Below are 21,237 nucleotides of genomic sequence, written 5' to 3' on the forward strand. Positions count from 1 at the left end.
GGCGCGAACCCCCCGAAGCGGGATTGGAGCGAGTCATTTCCGAGAGCGCAGCGCGCCTCTCCCCGGCCGGGCGGACACTTGGTTCATTCCAGCCGCAGAAGCTCAGAGCTCCCGCGTACCGGGATTTTTTCCGAGCAGAAAAAAGCTCCAGAGCTCTCCTGACCTCCTTTCTCCTCCACTGCGAGGGGAGCCTCTCCCTCGGCGCTGCCGGTCGCGCCATGCCGCGCTCGCGGGGACGGAAGCAGGGGCGCTGCGGCTGCCCCGCGGGGAGGGCTCGCACCGAAGCCGGGATTTCGGCGCTTGTGCCGGGCGCCGGGAGCCGCTGGGGCCGTCCGCCGACACCGCCGCCGCCGCCGCTGCTGCTGCTGCTGGGCTGGGGGCTGCTCAGCGCCTCGGCCGCCGCGGGTAAGTCCGGCCGCGCCGGGGAGCCGGCGGCCGCCGCGCGCCCCGCCCGAGCCCCGAGCCCACCCATCCACGACCCGGTCCCTGTCCCTTCCCCCCGCCCTCCGCCTTAACCTCCCGCCCTCTCAAACGCCGACCCTCCTGCTCAGCTTCGCCTCTGCCCCCCCTCTTTTCCCCCACCCTCACCCGTCCTCCCCGCCATCCTCACCCTCACTGCTACCCACACCCCCAGCCGCAACTTGGCCGGATCCGGCCAGGGGGCCTGGGAGACAGACCATCCCCGCCCGGGGTTGCGGGGCTCCCGAACCGTGGCTTCAGTTTCCTTCAGCCTCCCAGCCCCCAAGGTGCTAGGCTTTTCCCAGATAAACTTTCCTGGAGCCCTCCCCGCCTCCAGATCCTCGTTGGCACGCCCGTCCTGGGGGCTGGAGCGGAACGGCGCGCCCCCTCCCCATTTGCGCGTCTGCAGGGTCTGCCCTTCCCTGCCCCCGCCCATTTCTCTCGCAACTGAAGCCCGCGCCCCCGCCGGAGCCGCCCGGAGACTGAGGCCGCCACCCCCCTCCCCAAGTGTCCCCCTCCCTGGGCGCTCTGGGCTGGGAGGGGGGTCAGCTGGGCGGGGGTCCAGAGCACGCCGAGCTGGAGGACTCAGGTGGGGGCTGGAGGGTGCTGAGCAACGGGCAGGCGGGGGCGGGGGTTGCGCCCGGGGGCAGGGGAGGGAGTGTCGCCGCCAGGCTCCGCGTCGCCACATTGCCTTCGGTTTCCACTCCGCGCCAAAGTGCCCTTTCCCGCGCCCTGCTGCAGCCGAGCGCCGGGTCTGCGGCAGCGGCGGCGCGGGCGGCGGGACCTGCTCCCGGCGACTGAGTCGGGGAGGCGGACAGACCTGGCGGGTGTGGCGAGTCCCGGAACTTCGCCGATGTGTGGCCGCAGCTTGCGGACCGGGAAGGCACGCGGACCTTGGAGAGAACCCAGTCCCCACTGGGAACCACTGGCCTCGACTGCTGCCCTTCCGCTTTACCCCCTGCACCCCTCCGAGGCTCAGCTCTAGCCACAGTCTAGAAAGTTCTGTGTCCCCGGGTGGGGACGGGTCGGACGGGCGATGCCTGGGGCCGCATTTTTATTTAGCCTGGAAGCTGACACCCACGGGGGGAGAAAACCCGTAACACCTGCTGCCCAGGCTTTGACTGAGCACCTCCGGCCTGGAGCTGTGTTGGGTTTTTTATTTACTTATTTATTTTGTTTTTTTTAAACCACCGATTGAACCTTTGAAGGCTTGGCCTCAGCCATCCGAGCCTCTAGGTGGTCCCTTTTTGGAAACTGCGACACTTCCCTGGCGAGCTCTTCTGTCCACTCTGGGCTCCAGCATCTTGTGAGCCAGTGCCCGCAGACCGTGTCGCCAGCTCCTTAGCCGGGAATGTTAGGGCTGCTGGTCGGGAAGGGCGCCCCGAGCCAGCCCTAGCTCTCCCATCCCTACTTGACCGGACTTTCTCAGGTTCCCCCAAGAGTCATAGCGGCCGACACCCAGAGAGGGGCGCCCGCGGTGCGCGCGCCTAGGAGCTCAGGCCTCGCTCACACCCACACCCACTGGGTGGCTGCACAGTTCACAACGACGCCGCTGGTCACCAGACTTGCCACATGAGAGGTGGGGGTACCGCTGGTACCGGCTGTCAGGCCTCTCAGACGTGTGTCCAGGAGCGGCCCCTGCTCTGGCTTAGCGGACCTGAGATTACCCCTAATATGATCCACCTGGGTTTCTGGCTCGATTTGTCCCTGCCCCTTGGGCATGTCATCCCCCCAGGGAAAGAAGGCCGACTACCGGAACTTGCACACTGCTGGGCTGTGCTGGAATCCTGCCTTGGAGAGATCGGTTGGCTTGCAGCTCTTTGGTTGGCAGAGAAGTTGGGGGTGGGAGTGCTGAACGGCTTGGGGGAGGGGGTGCTTGCTCTCTGGTGGGCGCGCTCTGCCTTCCCGTCCCGCATTTACATGTGGTGTTTGACCTTGCCAGCAGCAGAGATTTGGAAGTGGACTTGGTGACAGATGATGGCAGGATTTGGCACATTAGAGGGGGAAGCACATTTATTTTGTGTTCTCTTCATGCCGTTGACTTTAAAACATGCTCAGGACTGCGCCGTCTCCCTTCCTTGGCCCGGTGATGACTGGATAAAATGAATATAGGATTTGAACCTGCCTTCAACTTGGACACTCACCCCTTCCATCTGTGCCCTCACACTTCCCCTACCCCCAGCCTCCCTAGAGACCTTCCAGCAGTTACCTCCGCCCCCTGGACGATAGATCAATCACTCTCCTGTCTTTTGTTTTCCCTAAACAACTTAATCTCTAACATAAAACAAGCCAACCAGACTTCTTGGCCCCATTGACCTTGTAGCTCCCATGCCATCTTTCCTTCTCATTTACAAGTTAACTCTCTTCAGACGAGTCCTGAACTCACTTTCTCTGCAACCATTCACTCCCTGCTGACTGGCTTCTGTCCCCAGGACTGGAACTCTCTAGGAAAGATCACTGGGGACCCCCTTAATCGCCAAACCCATCTGCTTTCTCTTTCTTTACCTCTCTGAACTGTGAACACCTTGGATTACTTCTTTTAAAATTTCTCTTCCCTGGGCTTCCGGCACACTGTGCTTGGCTGATTTTTTCTCCTACCTCTTGGCCGTTCCTTCCCAGTTTCTAATAGTAGCACTTATTCCCCTCTTGAAAGTCTGGCTTCCTGCAGTGTTCCATTCCTTATGCTTTTCCTCATTTCCTTTCACTCCTCCCTGGGTGAGCTCATCCAGGCCCGTTTCTTCCACTACCACACTCTGAAGCTTCCAGACAGATCTCTCCTGCCAAGATGCTTCTCCCGATATGTGTCTATTGGCTTCCTAGCCCACGGAAGCTCTGGATCTAGACAGCCCGTAGAACCGGCTGACTGTTGGACATCTTCACATAGATGTTTCCCTTCCAAAGCAAACTCATTAGCTCTGCACCTAACCTCCAGTATCCTCCATGCAGGCTGGTGGTACTGGCAGCTTCCCAGTTACCTAGCCGGGAACCTCAGGATCATCCTCAACTCCTTCCTTATCAGGTGGCCGTCAAGTTCTGTCAGTTTCATGCTCTCAAATGTTCTCAAACCTGGCTACTTTTCTCCGAATTAAGCAGCTCTGAGCATTGAAAAGACTGTTATGCTTCCCATTTCCTTAATAAGTAATTTAAAATAAAGGCAATATTAAAAGTGTAAGGGTTTTTATACTTACAGTTTAAAGTTCTGAATTTTCCCATGCTAACCACTTCATTGCTTTAAAAGAAATCAAATTATTTTTTTAAAAATTCTCCCTGCTTTGCTTGTTTTCAGAGGCCTCTTAAAAACTGGAGCACTGACCATACCCAGTGTTTGATGACACTACTAACTGAATTGTATTCAAAGTAGTTATTTATCTGCCTCACGTATTGAACTGTGAGCTTCCTGAGGGCAGGGACAGTGCTTTATTTCTCTTGGCCTCCCCAGCACCCAGCTCAGGACCTGGCATAAAATTGGTGGCTGATAGATGGTTGTTAAATCAGCAGATGATTTTTTAAAATATTTTTTTCTTGGACAGTTTACTAGGGGCTGATAAGCCTAAAATAAGAGTTTTAGGGATCAAAGAAGCCAGTTGGTTTGCAGAGGTAATGCGACAACAAAGCCACCTGATCCCCAGTTGCTTTCCCTCCAGAACCAAATGTCACAGATTGGTAAGATAGCTCCTTAAGTTCTAGAACCAATGCAAGAACAAGCCCTAAGCATTACCCACCCCCCCACCCCCCCAGGAAAGGCATCAATGTATGGATTTGAACTTCCATTTGCAATTGAGCTGTGCGTTTATGGTTTTAAAAAAGAAACTGACCACAGCAGAGAGCGTTGACCATATCTTGGATTGGTGACAGTGTAGCTCTGTTGAAGGTGAGGCTAGAATGATGTGGAAAGGCACTGGAGAACCAGCTTGCCAGGGCTCGGACACTGCAAGGTGTGGGTGTGTCCAGAAGAGTCCAGCAGGTGGCTTCAGCGACACCAACTTGCCTCATGTGTCCCATCTGCCTCTGTTTCATCATCATTGTCATGCCAGCAGGATTTAGGGACTCTGATGGCTCAGCAGAGCCAGATGTTCGTTGTTGGAGAACTAGCTGATCTTCAGACCTCCCCAAGGCTCAGACTGCCTGCCTGCAAAAGGGGCAAGGCATCCCTGTGTTTTGGAAGGGATTAGAAATCAGAGATGCAACAGGCCCAGCACATACGTATTGATTGTGCCCATTGAATGCAAGATGGGATTGGAACAGGAACACTGAGGACAGAGGACTCGGCCAGGAAGTCTGTGCACCCTCCCAATATCCTCCTCCACTGCTCAGAAAGCTGTACCCAGGGGAGTGACACTAACAGCTGATGTCTGTTGAGTCCTCACCATGTGCTGATGGCAACCCAAGCACTTGCATGTATTAATTCGACCCTCACAGCAACCCAGTGAGGCCAGTAATATTATTCTCCCCATTTTATCCACAAAGAAATAGGTTCAGAGAGGACACATAACTTAACTACACCACTAGTCAGCCGGAGATTGAACCCAGGCCTGCCTGACTCCAAATCCTTTACTGGTACCCACCCTGTTATCTGATTTCTAAGGAGACCCAGCTGGTGCTACCCCTGGACTCCTTCCACACAGGCTGCCTATGTCTGTCGTGCTTTTCCCACTGGGCTGTGTCCATCAGTTATGCTGTGATGCTTTTAGCACTTGAGCCTGGATCTCAACCTTCCAACTCCTCAAGCAGCCATGGTCCATCCATCTCCACCACAGCTCCTGGAGGGTGACTACAAAGCCGTTCTTGATTTGCTTCTAGTCCCAGGCACCAGTCTCGACTGAACTCTGCTGTGAACTCTCACAACCCAGGTTGTAAAACTCCTCGTATTGTAAAACGCATCAGGACATATCGGGATTTCTTGTTTAATGAGACAATGTCTGCCTTTCCCTAAGGCTCTATGAACTCAGGCGAGCAGTGTAGCCCAGATCACAGCACATAGCAGACACTCAATAAACACCTGGTGAAAGGATCAGAGGCAGGTTCTCTGGAGCCCAGGGTTCCCTTTCTCTATCACTGTCCTTTTGGACATTCCCAAGGCAAGGGGCTTGGAGGAGTGGGATGTGATGAAGGGGCATCCCCAGGTGGGAGGCGGCCCTATGTCCCTCTACATATTACCAACAATAGCTCTCCTTTACTGAGTGCTGGCTTAGTGCTTTATAGACATTCCTATTCAATTCTCACAACAATTCAGGTACTATAATATCACATTTGAAGAGACTGAAACTCAGAAATTAAACAATTTGGCCAAGATTATAGAGCAGATAGGAGAGGAGACAGGATTGAACCTCAGGGCTTCCTGACTCTAGGGCCCATCCTTTTAATTCATGGAAAGCATCTGTCACAGTGCCGGACCTGTTGTTAGCATTCAGTGTATGTTAAATGCTGCCACTACCTCTACTGCTACTACTGTTGTCCACATGCTTTCTGCACCAGCCTCTTGGAATTATAAGAGAAACAGTTCTCATCCTTTGCCGCTCTAAGATGCCACCAGATGCATCAGCAAGAGTCTTTCCTCTGCTCCTCCCACTGAAAGCACACTCCTAGGAACCTGGCCGACTCGCCCACCTATCAGGCCTTGTTAGTACACCTCTTCCTGGAGGGGTGAAGAGGGCGGACCCTTTAGCTCCCCCTAGAGGTTGGAGAATGTCACTGACACTGCCTTCCTTGGGTTTCACTCTGAGTGGGATATGGCCTCCCAATCCCTCCTCTCCGTCTGCTACAGAGATTTTCCACGACAACAGGGGAACATCTGGGTGAACCCGAAAATGGAGGGTTACCTCAGAGTTTTCCACCTCACAGAGACACTGTCTCAGGATTCAGCGGCTTTGAATAGAAGTCGGCTTCCCGTTGGGCCCACAGAAAGCAAAGGGTAGGCTATGCAATGTGGATTTCTCAACTTGAAAATAGTGGTGTGGTTCTTAGAGCTCTTCCCTGGTTCTTGTAAGTTAAGAGAAACATGAAACTCATATTTATTTTCTTTCTGGATGTGGGAGCTCAACCCCCTGGGCTATCTTTTCATACCCCAGCTTTAAAGATGAGATTCTTTTTGGGGGGGCCTGTACCAATTCAAGACATAATAAGACTTACGTACTCTTTAGAGCACGCTTTTGATTCCCTATCAGTAGATGAAGCATTTTGGAAGTTGTTTGAAAAAAAATAAAGATGAGATTCTGTATCTTTTTTTCCCTCCTCTTCCACCCAATACACACTGAACTCTGAGATCTCTGGGGTCCTTTGGCTTTCTCATGTAGTTTCGCATGACATGAAGAATGGTCATGCCCTGTATACATTAAAAAATGAGAACTTTGGCCAAGCAGGAGATGGGACGGGAGCGGGCAGGAGATGGGATGGGAGTGGATGGAATGGAATATGATGGGGTGGGATTGGAGAGACAGGATAGTTTGAGATGGATTGAGATGAAGTAGGAAGGAGTGAGTTGGGGTAGGATGAAGCATGGGTTGGGATGTATATTGGGATGGAACAGATAGAATGAATTGGGATGGACTGAGATGGGTGGTGGAATGAAATGGAATAGGATTGAGTAAAATGTGATGGTTTGAGGTGGAATTGGGAGATATAGAGTGTTCGGGGGATTGACTGGGATAGGACGGAGTGAAGTGGGATAGGATTGGGTCAGAATGGATTGGGATGGGATGGGATGGGGTGGGATAAGATGGGATGGGTGGAGTTGAGTTGGGGTAGAGTGGGACTATCGGGATATGGTAGAGTGGAGTGAATGAGTTGTGGTGGGATGGGGTGAGATGGGGGTGAGTTAGGATGTATTGGGGTGGCTTAGGTTGGGTGAATTGGGAGGGGATACGGGAGATGTAGTGGGATTATATAACCAATTGAGTGGGCACTGTGAGGAAATGGGAAATTAAGGAGGGTACCAGAAACAACCTAACCTGCTTCACCTTATTGTAGCATCTTCATCTTCCTCCCCAGAACTCCTCAGTTCCTCATTTGCCTGAACTGTGAAATTTCTAGCAGATAGAAAGTCCCCATCAGCCCTTGGTTCCACACTGGTGTCGATTCTAAAATGCTGATGGCTCCGCTCTCTGCTACTAGGGGTCATTCTTCAGGGAGAAATTGGAAGTCCTGTGTGGCCACCACCATGAACCCTAGCAGAGAAATGTGCCAGGCACAAGGCAGGAGCCCCAGTGCAGCCCTTGTCAAGCCCAACATCAGAGAAGGGCACTGTGCCCACCCTGGAGCTAGCGGGGTGGCTGTACCCACAGAAAGCAAAGTTCTGGATAGTGTAGGGGTTCACCTCTGTGGTCCCCTCTTTTGAGGAGTTTCCCCACTGGAAACTGCCTTTCACTTTCTACCTATTTGTTTCTTATTGTTGGAAAATTTTAAACTGAATTGAGCTCTAAGGAGATGTCAATTCTGCCCTTGAAAATCATCGTTATAAGGCACTCTTGTGGTGCTAAAAATAATGTCTGTGTAGTTAAATCACTGACAGCACCAAGATAACTCTTAGAAACTTATTTGAGAATCTCCCACGTGGTCTGGAGCAGAAAATAAGGGCTCATATTGCGGCGCAAATAGCCTTCCTCCCTGTCCATGTCTCATTTATACTCAAGTGCAATTATAATCCAGAAACCTCAAAAAATTATGTGTCCTTGGTTTTCAAATAGGCAATAGAATAAGGTCCATTATTAAGTAGCTACATCTATTCATTGATGGAAAGTAAGCAGGTGTGACAGTTGCAACTTGAAAGGGAGAAAGCAGAAACTTTGAAATAGACCATTTGAGATACAAGCGAATTATCAGAGATTGCCTAGGCATTTTGTGCAGGGTGATTGATAACCCTTTCTGAGATGAGCAAGGGTGGTAGAGTCGACTCAGGCCCCGGGAGGTTTGTCTGCGGGTTGCTGCCTAACTCCCCACCCCAGCCTGAGTCTTACCACCTCCTGCCCTCATCACTCCTCCATCACCGTGTCACGGGTAGGAGTCAAAGGTGGAGAGAGGCTCAGAGACTGGGTGAGGCTTGGTGATGGTGCCTGGGATTTCTGGCACATTACTTGGCAACAAGAAGGAGGTGAGAGTTTAATGATTTATTTTCAATCCATGACCAACAAGGACCTACTGTATAGCACAAGGAACTGTGCTCAATATTCTATAATAACCTAAATGGGAAAAGAACTTGAAAAAGAATAGATACATGTATATGAATAACTGAATCACTTTGCTGTACACCTGAAACTAACACAACATTGTTAATCAACTGTACTCCAATATAAAATAAAAATGAAAAAATAAAATAAAATAAAATGTTTCTAGCATGAAAACTGGCCCTGCAAGGATGGCATCCCTCCCCCCAGGGACCCGTGTTGCCCTGCTCTCCTGGCCTTTGTCTTTTGTGCAGTCCTAGAAGGGTTGAGCCATGGCAGATTCATAGCTGAAAGGAACACGTTCTGATATATTTGATATGTTTCTTGAACTTTGGCCTGAGCGTCAGGAAACTAGTCTTCCAGCCTTGGTCATGCCTCTGCATCTCATTTCTTCTTCCTGGGCCTGACTTCCTTGCCTGTAAAGTGGAGATAATAATACCCACCTTGTCTGTGTAATGCTGATAATGGGCATTATTTAATCAACAAAACAGAAAGGACCCAGAGATTTTAGAGTAGGTCACCAGTGTATAAGCCCCATCCGATGGGAGATCCTGCCCCGTGGCCAGGCCGGCTTGGCATGCCAGGGATGGGAATCTCACTACGTTTGCAGACAGCCTGCTTGGCTGTGCCTCAGGGCGCAGGGGCAGTGGATGGAGGAGAGTGAACTCACTCAGCTTCCTGGCCCGTATCCATTCTGACCCTCCAAGTGGCTGATCCTGAGAAATTGAAAGGGAGGACATGAACAGTTCCCATCCACCGCCCATCAGGTATCTGCTGCAGCCTCCTCCCTTCCCACCCACCCGCCTACCCCGGGGCAGCATCACGAACTCAGGCCGGGAGAGGTGATTGCTAGGGCTTCATATTCACTAAGACATCCATCCAGGGGACAAGATTTGCCCCGAGGCCTTTTAACTCTAGCAAGATGGAAATTCCCTGTGTTTGAGGACCACTGGGACTCACATCTCCTGTGACATTTTGTTCCGAGAAACACGGAAAGAGGAAAATGTAACAAGGATAGTTTTCCTGGTCATGTGGAAGGCACTGCTGGGTGTTTTTTGGTTTCTGCTTTTTTCTTTGAGCATGACATGGAATTAACCTACCCTCAGATCATGACACTTCATGATCATCTATCTATGAAAGGCTCCTTTCTTGTTTTATTTTAAAAAATTTCCTTCCTTTATCCCCTATCCCAAGGCAATTGTTGCCTTCTCCCATCTGTACCCACTCTAATATATTTGATATATGTCTTGAAATATGCATGGATCCTTATAAAATATGTAAGGTTGTTTTGTGTGCATATGTAAATTTACATAAATGATAGTGAACTATAAATTTCATCAAGTGTCTTGCTTTATTGACTTAGCACTATATTGTATAGATCTAGCCCTGCTCCTTGTATGTGTCTAGTCCTTCACTGCACTATGAGCTGTGCGTCCATCACATTGTATATATCCACTCCCCCTGGGAATAAACCCCTGGCTTGTCTGTAACTCCTCCTGACTACACATGAAGCTCTGGAGAACATCCTTGTACATTCTCTCTTGGGACCCCGTGTAAGAATAACTCTGGGCTATACAGAGTGGACGATTGGGATTCCTGAGTTAACATGTTGATTTTCTGTGATATGCCATAATATTTTCCAGAGCAGCTGAGCTAGGGCTCATTTCCACCAAGAGTGCACTAGAGTTTCTGTCTCCCCATGTCGTTACCAATACTAATATTGTCCACCTTTATAATTTTTTTCCATTCTGATAAGTTTAAAGCGCCATCTCGTCATTTTGTTTTGTTTTGCATTGCTCTGATGACTAGTAAGTTTGACTATCTCTTATATGCTTGTTGGCTATTTGAGCTTCTCTTTTTGTGAATTGCCTAGTCATATTCTTTTCCTTTTTTTTTCCGGTACGCGGGCCTCTCACTGTTGTGGCCTCTCCCGCTGTGGAGCACAGGCTCCGGACGCGCAGGCCCAGCGGCCATGGCTCACGGGCCCAGACGCTCCGTGGCATGTGGGATCCTCCCAGACCGGGGCACGAACCCACGTCCCCTGCATCGGCAGGCGGACTCTCAACCACTGCACCACCAGGGAAGCCCTCTTTTCCTATTTTTAAATTGGATTTCCTGTCTTAATTTAGAAAAATCTGGGTTTGATTTTCAGGAGTTCCTTTTATATTCCAGATATTGCCCTCTGTCAGTTTTAGAGATTACAGATAACTTCTCCCAGTCTTTCATCTATTTTGTTTATGATATCTTACTTTGGACAGAGATGCTTCATTTTGAGGAGGTCAGATTCATCAATGTTTTGTGGAAGGCAGAAGTTGGGATACACAGCTGCACTGATGAGCTAAGGGGCAGGGTGGGCTCCCAGGCCCACCTGAGTCCATCCTTCTACAGGGGTGGCTCTGTATGGAGGGCTTTGAGCAGCCCCAGAGCCTTCCTGTCCATACTGGGGCCCCAGTTCCTATAGGAGGTCTTTCTTCTGGCTCAAGGCACTGTGTTTTAGAAGGTGCCAGTTAACCTACAAATAAATTACTGGATGGGTGCCACACTTAGAGAATGTGAGGGATTACTTAGCCCTTCAGCAGGCATTTATAGAGGGCCTGTGCTGGGCCTGAGCTCTCAGATGCATTGGGGACCATAGACAAGTTTCAAAGATAAGGGTACATAAGAGACAACTGCCCGCATATTCATAGCAGCATTAGTCATGATATCCAAAAGGTGGAAATAACCCAAGTGTCTATTGATGGATAAATGGATAAACAAAATGTGGCATCTACATGCAGTGTAATATTATTCACCCTTAAAAAGGAAGGAGAGGGCTTCCCTGGTGGCGCAGTGGTTGAGAGTCCGCCTGCCGATACAGGGGACACGGGTTCGTACCCCGGTCCGGGAAGATCCCACATGCCGTGGAGCGGCTGGGCCCGTGAGCCATGGCTGCTGAGCCTGCGCGTCCAGAGCCTGTGCTCTGCAACGGGAGAGGCCACAACAGTGAGAGCCCCGCGTATAGAAAAAAAAAAAAAAAAAAGGGAAGGAGATTCTACATTCTACAACTTGGATAAGCCTTGAAGACATTATGTTAAGTGAACTAAGCCAGTCACAAAAGAACAAATACCGTATGGTTCCAGTTATATGAAGTAGAGTAGTCAGGTCCACGGAGACAGAAAGCAGAACGCTGGTCCCTGGGGCTGGGGGTTGGGGGCTTGAAGGGAATGGGGGTTGTTTTCTTAATGGATAGAGTCTCAGTTTTGCAAGATGGAAAGTTCTGGAGATGCACGGTGCTGATGGTTGCACAACAATGTGATGCACCTTAACGCCACTGAACTGTACACTTAAAAATAGTTGACGTGGTCACTTTTAGGTTATATATATTTTGCCACAGTTAGAAAAAAAGAGGGGTAACTCTCCAGACTCCAGGGGTCAGGAAGGTCTCCTAGAGCAGGTGATGTTTAGGCTGAGACTCGCAGGATAGATCGCAGAGAGCAGATGAAGAGAGGCAGCAGGGGGAAGGATTCCAACAATGGAAACATACCCGTACAGGCTCATGGTTGGGTGGAAGTGAGGCATGTTCAAGGTCTGGAAGTAGCTCAGTGTGGCAAATAAGGGCCATGAAGAGTCTAGAGGGTTTGGAGCAGGGGTGTGGCCCCATCAGCTTGGTTTGCTGGTGCAGGTCTTGAAGGAATGCGGTGATGTTGAGGGCAGGGTGCGGACCAGGGCACTGCTGGGGAAGGCAGGTCTTGGTGCCCCTTGGGGAGAGGTCAGCAAGGAGGATATGAGGGCATCCTCTTCCTTCCTCATTTTTTTTACCCTGTTCCCGACCTTCCCAGAGAGGGTAAAACAGAACTGTCAAAAGTCCATGAAACCCACGTAATAACTTGTGGATTGTAAATCACAGTTCTGTTAATCCTGCCTCAGTGAGAACATCCCACAACTTTCTGCAAGAAAGAAAGTTAAAACAGTTAATCTACCTGCTCGGGGATGACTCCACAGGCCGTTTCAACATCCCATCTCCTGCGGAGACCTGCTGTACTCTATCTTGTCCAGGTCGCGTGTGCCCCTCCACATTTTGGTCAGTCTGCGCCCCCTGGTCCACCTCCTCTCCTCTTCTGACCTCTCCAGTTATCTCCTGCCCCTTTCCTTTCCTGCTCCCTCCTTTTCCCAGTCCTGTTATTTTCCTGACACCAAAAGTCTTCATTCTCATTGTAGAGTCATCCTCCCACCCCCAGCCTCACCATCAATTTGAGCCTCCTCCTGACCTTTGACCTTGTTGCCTCCACCCCCTCCTCACCTAGGACCTGCCCTCTCCATGCCCTTTCCTTTAGCCAGGCTTCAGCCGACCAGCTCTGTCAGCAAGGAGGATTTTCAAGGCTTTTAGCTGCTCCCATCTGCTTAGGACCAGTGGGACTGGGGCCTTTGGACATTCACTGAGCTCCCAGTGCAGTGGCCCTGGCCTGGGGGTCAGGGATACAAATACCATTTAAAACCAAGTGCCTTCCCCAAGGACAGTTACAGGCTCCTAAAGGCCCAGGGAACTGTGAGAACAGAGGAGGGGGAGGGGCAGCAGGGCAAGCTTCACCTAGGGGTGTAAGCAGGCTCTCCAAGAGTGAGCAGGCGTCTGGAGGAGGATAATATGGGGTTAGGAGGTCCTAGGTAGAGGGAGTGGCCTGGACGAAGGCTTGAGGCAGGAAGCTGTGTTGGGAGATGTCAAGTTTGCATGCCCCTCCATCAGCATCATTATCATGGAAGCTGGCATCGGTCCTTTAGGGAACACGCAGGAGATGCGGAGAGCTGTACTTTGCCCTCCCTAAACCTTGTGGCATTCCTAAGAAGGTGATGATTTTGCAGTTGAGGAAACTGAGTTTTAAGGAGATTAAGTTACTCGCCCAAGACTAGACAACAGGGAGGGAGAGAGCCTGGATTTAAACCTCGTCTGATTCTGGCACCCACAGGCTTAACAACCACTGTTGTACCCAGGTTTCTCAGTTACAAATGTAGATTCCCAGGCCCTCCCTGGATCTTGTGAATCGGAGTATCTCAGAGCAGGGTGTGGAAACTACATCCCTAATAAATTCCTGTTATTACTGTTATGCACATTAAGTCTGTCTAGGAACCTCTTAGGCAAACAGCTCCCGACGCCTGAAGGTGGAGCCCAGAGGAGATGGGCCTTCCGCCATCCACTCCTCTGCAATGACCGTGGCCTTGACCTCACCCAGGAGTCAACAGAGGAAGGGCTTCCTGCTTCCCCTCCCCACTCCTTTCCACCCAGTTCTGCCCTGGTGGAGCTGGGACCCCGGAGGTGACCAGATTAGTGCTGCTGAGATTCGGTGGCCCCCAAGAAGAGGCTGGGGAAGCATACTGGCCCCACAGGCCTGCATCCCATACCTGAACTGCTTAGCACACCTAACAGAAGGCCTGTTGGTCCGGGTGGGCCTGACAGCTCTGAGCTCCTGATTTACCACGTCCTTCCACCGGCCCCTGGTTTGTTAGGTGAGAAAGCAGGACACTCAGGGGAGTCTTATCCTCAACTTCCTTGTGTACTAACTCCTATTATTCCAGGTTTAATACTTGAAGAGCGGACACAAAGCGCTGAAGGGCCATTTTCCTGGGGCCTGTTGCTGGGAGCCAGCTGTATTTTCGGACAGAGGCGAAACAGGCAGGCTGAGGCGGGGCGGCCAGTCGTGGTCAGGGCAGACGGGGAGGGCTCCCAAGGGTAAGGCCAAGGCGTCCAGGCTTGTTCCTGGCTGGAGCAGGACTCAGCTGCCAGGGGAAGGGCTCTAGCCCAGTGGATGGACATTTAGGGAGTCTGTTGTCCCTGTGAGGAGCCAGGGACTCTGCAGAGAAACCTAGGCAAAGGGCCAGTTATGCAAATAAGGATGCTAAGACAGGAAGTACAGAAGTACAGAGACTCTGGGAGGCCAGGGGGTCGGGGGGAAGGGGGTAGAGGGGGTCGTTCATTCATTCATTCATGCATTTGACCAAGTGTTTCAGGAAGTCGGGTAGGGACTATTAAATGAGTGCCCTGAGAGAGAAAGATTTCATGATCAGATGAATTTGGGAATCACTGGACCAATGTGTGGTCCAAGGCTTTGCCGGGAAGCTTCATAGAATTGCAGCTTTGCTGTCCCGCCTGTAAAGGTGTATGCTTGCCTGACTCTCAGCATGCAGCTTTCCTACCCCTTGTCCATACAGATCTGTGCCCCACTGACAAGCGTTTGGGTTCTTTTATTCACCGCTGTATCCCTAGCACCTAGGACCGTGCCTGGAGCAGGGGAGACGCTCAGTCAATGTTGATTGAGTGAATGAATGCTCACCAGGTGATTGTCAGGTCCAACTGAACACCCTGGAAGCTGCTTTCTGAGCAGCAGAGACACAGTGCAGATTTCCTTTCTGTTTTCTGTTGCTGTATCAGATACAGCTGATGTCCTAAGGTGAAGAATTGCTGAGACGCTTGGGCGAGGGGGTGGTGGAAATTTTTGATGCAGAGCAGTGGGATAGCTGCTTTGTGCCAGCCTGTGTTTCAGGACCATCCTGATGTGGCTGGAATCTTTGAGTTGGAAGCCATTGTTAAAAGTCAATGTTTTGAGAAGTGTTAGCTATTAACACCTTAGTAAAAAAAATGAACTGATCAGTCTGGAGCGATTAGGGTCAGATAAGGTGGTAAAGGGTAAATTTGTGTGTATTGGGACCCACCCAATGTCCCCAGGCCTCAGATTTTGAACCTAGGAGTCAGTCTGACCCAACCTTGTTCCTCTCTTTTTTTTTTTTTTTTTTTTGCGGTACGCGGGCCTCTCACTGTTGTGGCCTCTCCCGCCGCAGAGCACAGGCTCCGGACGCGCAGGCTCAGCGGCCATGGCTCACGGGCCCAGCCGCTCCACGGCATGTGGGATCCTCCCGGACCGGGGCACGAACCCGTGTCCCCTGCACTGGCAGGCGGACTCTCAACCACTGTGCCACCAGGGAAGCCCCCTCTCTTTTCTCTTGATCCGGCTCTTGTTGGCCTCTCCCACTCAGCTCAGTCCTGGTGTGTCCTTCCTCTGGCTCTGTGCCACCCTGAACCACAGGCTCCGTCTGGGACTGTTCTCATCTCTGGGGCAGCCTCACCCACTCATCCCCCCGAACAACCTTGTTTCCTACATCACAGAAAAATTGCCACTAAAGGAAACAAGTGCATGAACGTTGCTGCTGAACTGGGGTAGGAAAGCCCCCAGGATGCTGTGCCCTGCGCTACCCAGGAGCGTTGCTGCTGTAATTGGCTAATTGGCATCCCTGCTTCCCATTTCTCTAACCCCTCCCTCCTCTGTTTCCTTTCCATTAGCCCAGAAACACACTTGGTTTTCATCTTAAAAACACACTAAACACCACCCCTTCCTTGACTCTGCACCTGCCTTTGACTGTCTCCCCGTCTCTCTCCTTCCTTTCCTGGTCTGGCTTCCTGAGAGAGTGTCTGCCAAGGTACTTCTCAACCCCTGTCATCTGGTTTCCACACGCCCCACTCCGGCGGAAGTGCTCCAGTCCAGGGCACCACATGACTTCGTATTTTCCAAATCCAAGCCTCTGTCTCCACTTCTAGACCTTTCTCAGTCCTTCCACAGCCTGCCTCTTGCCCTTCCATCTGCCTCCTCCCCTCTTCAGCATCTGACACTGCTCATCATTTCCTCCCATTTACAATTTGCTGTCGTATTATTGTTCCCAGGCCTTAGCTGACCTCTCTTTTTAGTCTACATTCATTCCTTCCTGTGGCTTTGTGCCACTGTCCAAATGCTGATAATCTCCACATCCCACGTTTAGGTGCAGACCTTGCCTCTGAACTCCAGAGCTGCATACCACGCGGCCGATCCTTGGCCCCGCACTCAGCATGCCATCTACTGAATTCTGCCTTTCTGTTGTCACCTGCGTCACGCCCCTTACCCCCAGCAGTCTCACCATCCCATATTCTTTTGTGTCTCACCTCCATGCATCTTCCTCAGCCAGAAGCCTGGGCATCGTCCTTGAATTCCACCCCTACCCGTTCCCTTTCACTAATCCAGTCTTGTGGATTCTACCTCCCCGATAGCTCTCCAGCTTCCCCACAGTCTCACTAGTGCTGCTAAGGCCTCAATCTTTGCTCCTGGACACTTGGGACCCGGCATTCTGGCCTTGACAGTGGCAACCCTTTGGTCTCCCACAGCCATTCTTGTCTTCCTCCGGTTGATGGTGCACGGTTTGGTAAGAGAGACACAGGAGAGTGGCTTTACTCTCTGGATGGAAGGGGAAGGACAAGACAAAGGTCAGTGAGAAGTTGGCGCCCCTTGAAGAAGTAGCAAAGACTCTGAAGCTCGTGGGATAAGAGTGGGTCTTGGGAGGAGTTTAAGCTGATGAGCCATGGACAGCTGTTCCTGTCACCCCCTCCCTTCCAGGGTTCTGACTGATGGGGTGTAAGGACGAAGAGTGTCAGTTGAGAGGAAGGGAAAGTACTGATTCATTTATTAATAGCTGGGCATGTGCCTGACACCCCTCGAGGCACTGGCTTTTGGTCCATCATGTTGGAGAGCATGGCTCAGGCCCGAGCCCCGTGGTGCTTTTTTTTTTTTTTTTTAAGATGTTGGGGGTAGGAGTTTATTAATTTTTATTTTATTTATTTTTGCTGTGTTGGGTCTTCGTTTCTGTGCGAGGGCTTTCCCTAGTTGTGGCAAGTGGGGGCCACTCTTCATCGCGGTGCGCGGGCCTCTCACTATTGTGGCCTCTCTTGTTGCAGAGCACAGGCTCCAGACGCGCAGGCTCAGTAGTTGTGGCTCACGGGCCTAGTTGCTCCACGGCATGTGGGATCCTCCCAGACCAGGGCTTGAACCCGTGTCCCCTGCATTAGCAGGCAGATTCTCAACCGCTGCGCCACCACAGAAGCCCCCCCGTGGTGCTTTTCACGTCCCACTGTGAGGGTAAATCTTGGGAACTGAGCACTCGGGATCCTTGACAGAATCAGGACTGGGAAAGGGTCTACAGCGTACACTCAGCGCCCCCTTTCCCAGCTGGCTCTCAGCACGAGAATGACGGGCTTGCTCTACGCAGGGGTTTTAGGTAGGACGGGGGCCAACTGGTGGACATGCTTTGCCTTATAGTCCAGTGCCCCTGCCCCCTGGGGGAAAGGGAGATCCCCCCTCCTCTGCGGGCTGAGGCTGCGTGCTGAGAGGCAGGGGACCAGGCTCCTAAACGCCTCCCTCTCCCAACACAGCCCAACTTTGTTATGACTGAGGACACAGTCCTGTTCTCCGAGTTCCTACCAAGAAACTTGTGTATCAAGGCACTGTTTCCAGCAGTTTGCATTTATCGAAAGGGGCATGGATTCATTTCCCCATTTTTACTCCTAAAAGAAATATGTAACTGCCAGTTGTTTCGGGTCCGTTGGCCCTGATGGGCTTTCTCCCCACATCCCACCCACCCCGAAACAGTTACAGGGAAACTGTGCCACGGGGTCAGAACAAGTGCAGGAGGCCCAGGCTTCCTTTCCGTTCTGCCCTCACACGGAGGTGGGCAAAGCCACATCCAACCTGTGGAAAGCCCCTGCTTCCTACCATTCAGCTCTCTGTCCCAGAGCCCCAGGCTCCTTCCCACCTTCTCGTGGCCTCAGTCTTCCTTCATTTCTCACACTGTCTGAGTTGACGCCCTGATTTCTAACATGGGTGGTTCTGATCTTCCGCCCTGGGAAAAGGCATCTTCTTGGGAACTCACTCTTACTCCCTTAATCTGTGGTTGAGACACTCCCATTCATTCCCAAATGCACCTCATTGCATTTCTCCTTTCAAAGCAGCAGACAGTCCTGCCAAGGGGCTAAGGTTTCTCAGGAGGCCCTAGGCAGAGAGGCTGGGGAAAACAACATCCCTTAATTGTCACGCCTGTGGGCTCCATCCCACCAATCAGAATGGACAAAGGGCAGCGTGACCTCACTCACTGGGACGAGTTCCAGCCCGAAGCAGACACTTGGCATTTATTTGCCTGTGCATTTTGATGGTGGATAAATGCAGTTTCTGTTAGGCTCTTTGAAGTATTGAAAGTAGCTCACACACTCTCATTACTGCCTTTGAAGACACGTAGGGGTCTGGGAACCCCAGGCAGGGCCGTGATCTTGTCCAGTACCTCCTCTGCACCCTTGCTGCCACGCCTTTCTTCCCCTCTCAAATTTGGAACCAGACAGAGTGAAAAACAACAAGAGGAGTCAGATGGAGAGATCAAAATGTCAGCTCATTACTGATGGAGCTGGTTGGAGAATGTGGCATTGGATATGCGGCCAAAGTGGCTTGTTAATACATCACTCTTGAATGGGAGAAACTTACCCACCCATTCAGGGGCAAAAGGGGACAACCTGGGGCCTCCCTCACAGGGGCCAAGCCTGCTGGACTAAGTTTAGGGTGGTGCGAGGTGGGTGGGGCTGAGCTGAGCTCGCCAAGCTCTCCCCCCCCCGAAACTCACTATTTAGACAAGTCACTCCCCTCCTGCAGGGGGCGAGAGTGAGGGGTCAGGGAGACCAGAGAAATATGCGTGTGCGGTACTTTGTCCTCTGGGGCATGGAGTGGGAACCTTCTCCCCTCTATGGAGTTGGGGCTTGGGTGAGCACGTACTCTCCTACCTGGCCGTGTTGGATCTGGGCCAGAGCAGGTCAGCATTGCCTGCAGCTTCGGGGAGCAAACATGCCTGTCCCTCCCACCCTGGAGGGATGGTTGGAGCCCCATCCACTTTGGGCGCAGCTACAGATGCCAGCCAGCCTTGGAGATTTCTCAGAGCCCTTACCCAGACCTAGAGGAGATGTTGACTAAGACATTGATCGTCTGGCCCGCTTATCTCTGTGACATATTTAAATAAGAAAATAAATTGTTCATTTTTCTTTTCCTTTCGTCGTCTCCTGGAAGAGTAGATGGAGAATGTGCTTCATCCAGGTGAATTGTAGGAAATGGGACTGCTGTTTAAAAGGCCTCTGCTCTGCAGCCAGACCTGATTCTCCTTGGTTAACTTCTTGATAGAAACTGATGTCAGTTTAGGGCCAGGCACCATACATTTGCTTTGCAGATGAAGGACCAAAATTGAGTGGAATAATAGGTCCAAGGCAAGAGGAGCAGTTGGGGTATGACGGGGAAAGTTACTAGCCTAACAGTAGAAATACCAAGACTTTTTCCTTTTCTCATCCTCCCTTCCCCTCCCCTCTCCTTCCCTCCCCTCTCCTTCCCTTCCGTCTTTTTCCCTTCCTTCCATGCATCTGTGCCTCCATTCAGCCATGTTGTGTTGAGCTCCCACACTGTTCTGGACTCTGTGTGGGGTTCCGGTACCTAGAGGTGATGACATGTATAGTTTCTGTCCCCCCAGCCTCCCCCCCGCCCAAGCTTTCATTCTTTCTAATGTGTCACCACTGGGGTGGACAGATAACTGAGCATAACTTAAATGTGATGTGATGAGTACCACAATAGAGTTCAGCATGGGACTGGGATGGGGGTAATGGGAGGACAGAGGAAGGGCAGGAATCCAACCAGGGACCACTAGGGATAACTTCCTGGATAGATGTTGAAGGTAGAGCCGACAGGGTCCAGTGGGAGTTGGTCTAGGGAAGACAGAGAAGAGTAACCTGTGGCTTCTTGACCTGGTAGCGATGGTGGTCATGGGCCGGAGGCCGCTTGTTGCGGGTGATAGTGTGTCGCCTGGGTGGGATGTCTGTGTGATTCTGATTCTGTGTTGGGCACATCGCTGTACACAGTCACTGGGCAGTGAGACCCCACTGAGCTAGGTCGTATAGTTATTCCCATTTTATAAAAATAGAAACTGAGGTTTGGAGGAATGAAATTACTTGTCCAAAGATCATATAGCGGGTAGAGGATGGAGCTGCGACCATTGCTACCACATAGCGCCACCCATGCAGAGTCTCTTGACAGTGGTTCTACGGCTGTTTCCACACAGCACACAACCCAGGATCCCTGGAGAGAGTCCTACACTGGCACGAATCACAAACTGTTTTTGTAATAATCGTGGTGATAACATTATCTTCATGTCTGCAGTTTCTCCTATGAGCCACTGTGCCAATCATTTTATTTACACCATCTAATATACATCTAACAACAGGCTTGTAAGAAATGACATTATTACCCCCATTTTGCAGATGGGCAGACTGAGGCTCGGTGACGTTACTAATGGCTCAAGGTGATACACGGTGTCGAGCAGCACATTATTCACTTCCCCCTCTGCAATTTCACACAAGAATGGAGGCAAGGGGCCGTTCTTGTCTTATTTTCACTCCCTGCACATGTTTCTGCCTCTTTGAAGCCTCAGTTTCCTCATCCGTATTAAGGGGACAGTCATTCCTGCCTGCCTTGAACAGAGACGGTGGCAGGCTCACCAGGGCCTTGTAAAGGCCTATTTCATTGGACCTGTAAGACGCTTGTAGCTGAAGTTCAGGGCTCTCATCTCCCGAGGGCTGGGTGTCTGTCTGGGGAGAGACTGGGGGCGTCGAGAGGAGCCACTTGTGGGCCTCGGCCCCCGGGATGAGTTCTCTGATCTGATCTGACTGATCTGATTGTTCAGATCCATTGTTTCTTGGACATGGACACCAGATGTGGAAGGATAAGAACATCTTTGGAGGCAGATGGGGCAGGTGGGACAGAATGACCCCTGT

The 21,237-nt window shown here is 51.5% G+C and overlaps 1 protein-coding gene across 1 annotated transcript in view; it reads left to right on the forward strand.

Moving 5' to 3' along the window:
* Positions 1 to 218: 218 nt before the first annotated feature.
* Positions 219 to 21,237, forward strand: part of CSMD2 (CUB and Sushi multiple domains 2) — a 669,690-nt gene continuing 648,671 nt past the window's right edge. Inside the window, exon 1 of the mRNA XM_060142710.1 lies at positions 219 to 405. Within this exon, the coding sequence (XP_059998693.1) occupies positions 219 to 405 (187 nt within the window). The remainder of the gene's footprint in view (positions 406 to 21,237) is intronic.

This window comes from Lagenorhynchus albirostris, chromosome 2, assembly GCF_949774975.1.
Source record: "Lagenorhynchus albirostris chromosome 2, mLagAlb1.1, whole genome shotgun sequence".
Taxonomy (NCBI): domain Eukaryota; kingdom Metazoa; phylum Chordata; class Mammalia; order Artiodactyla; family Delphinidae; genus Lagenorhynchus; species Lagenorhynchus albirostris.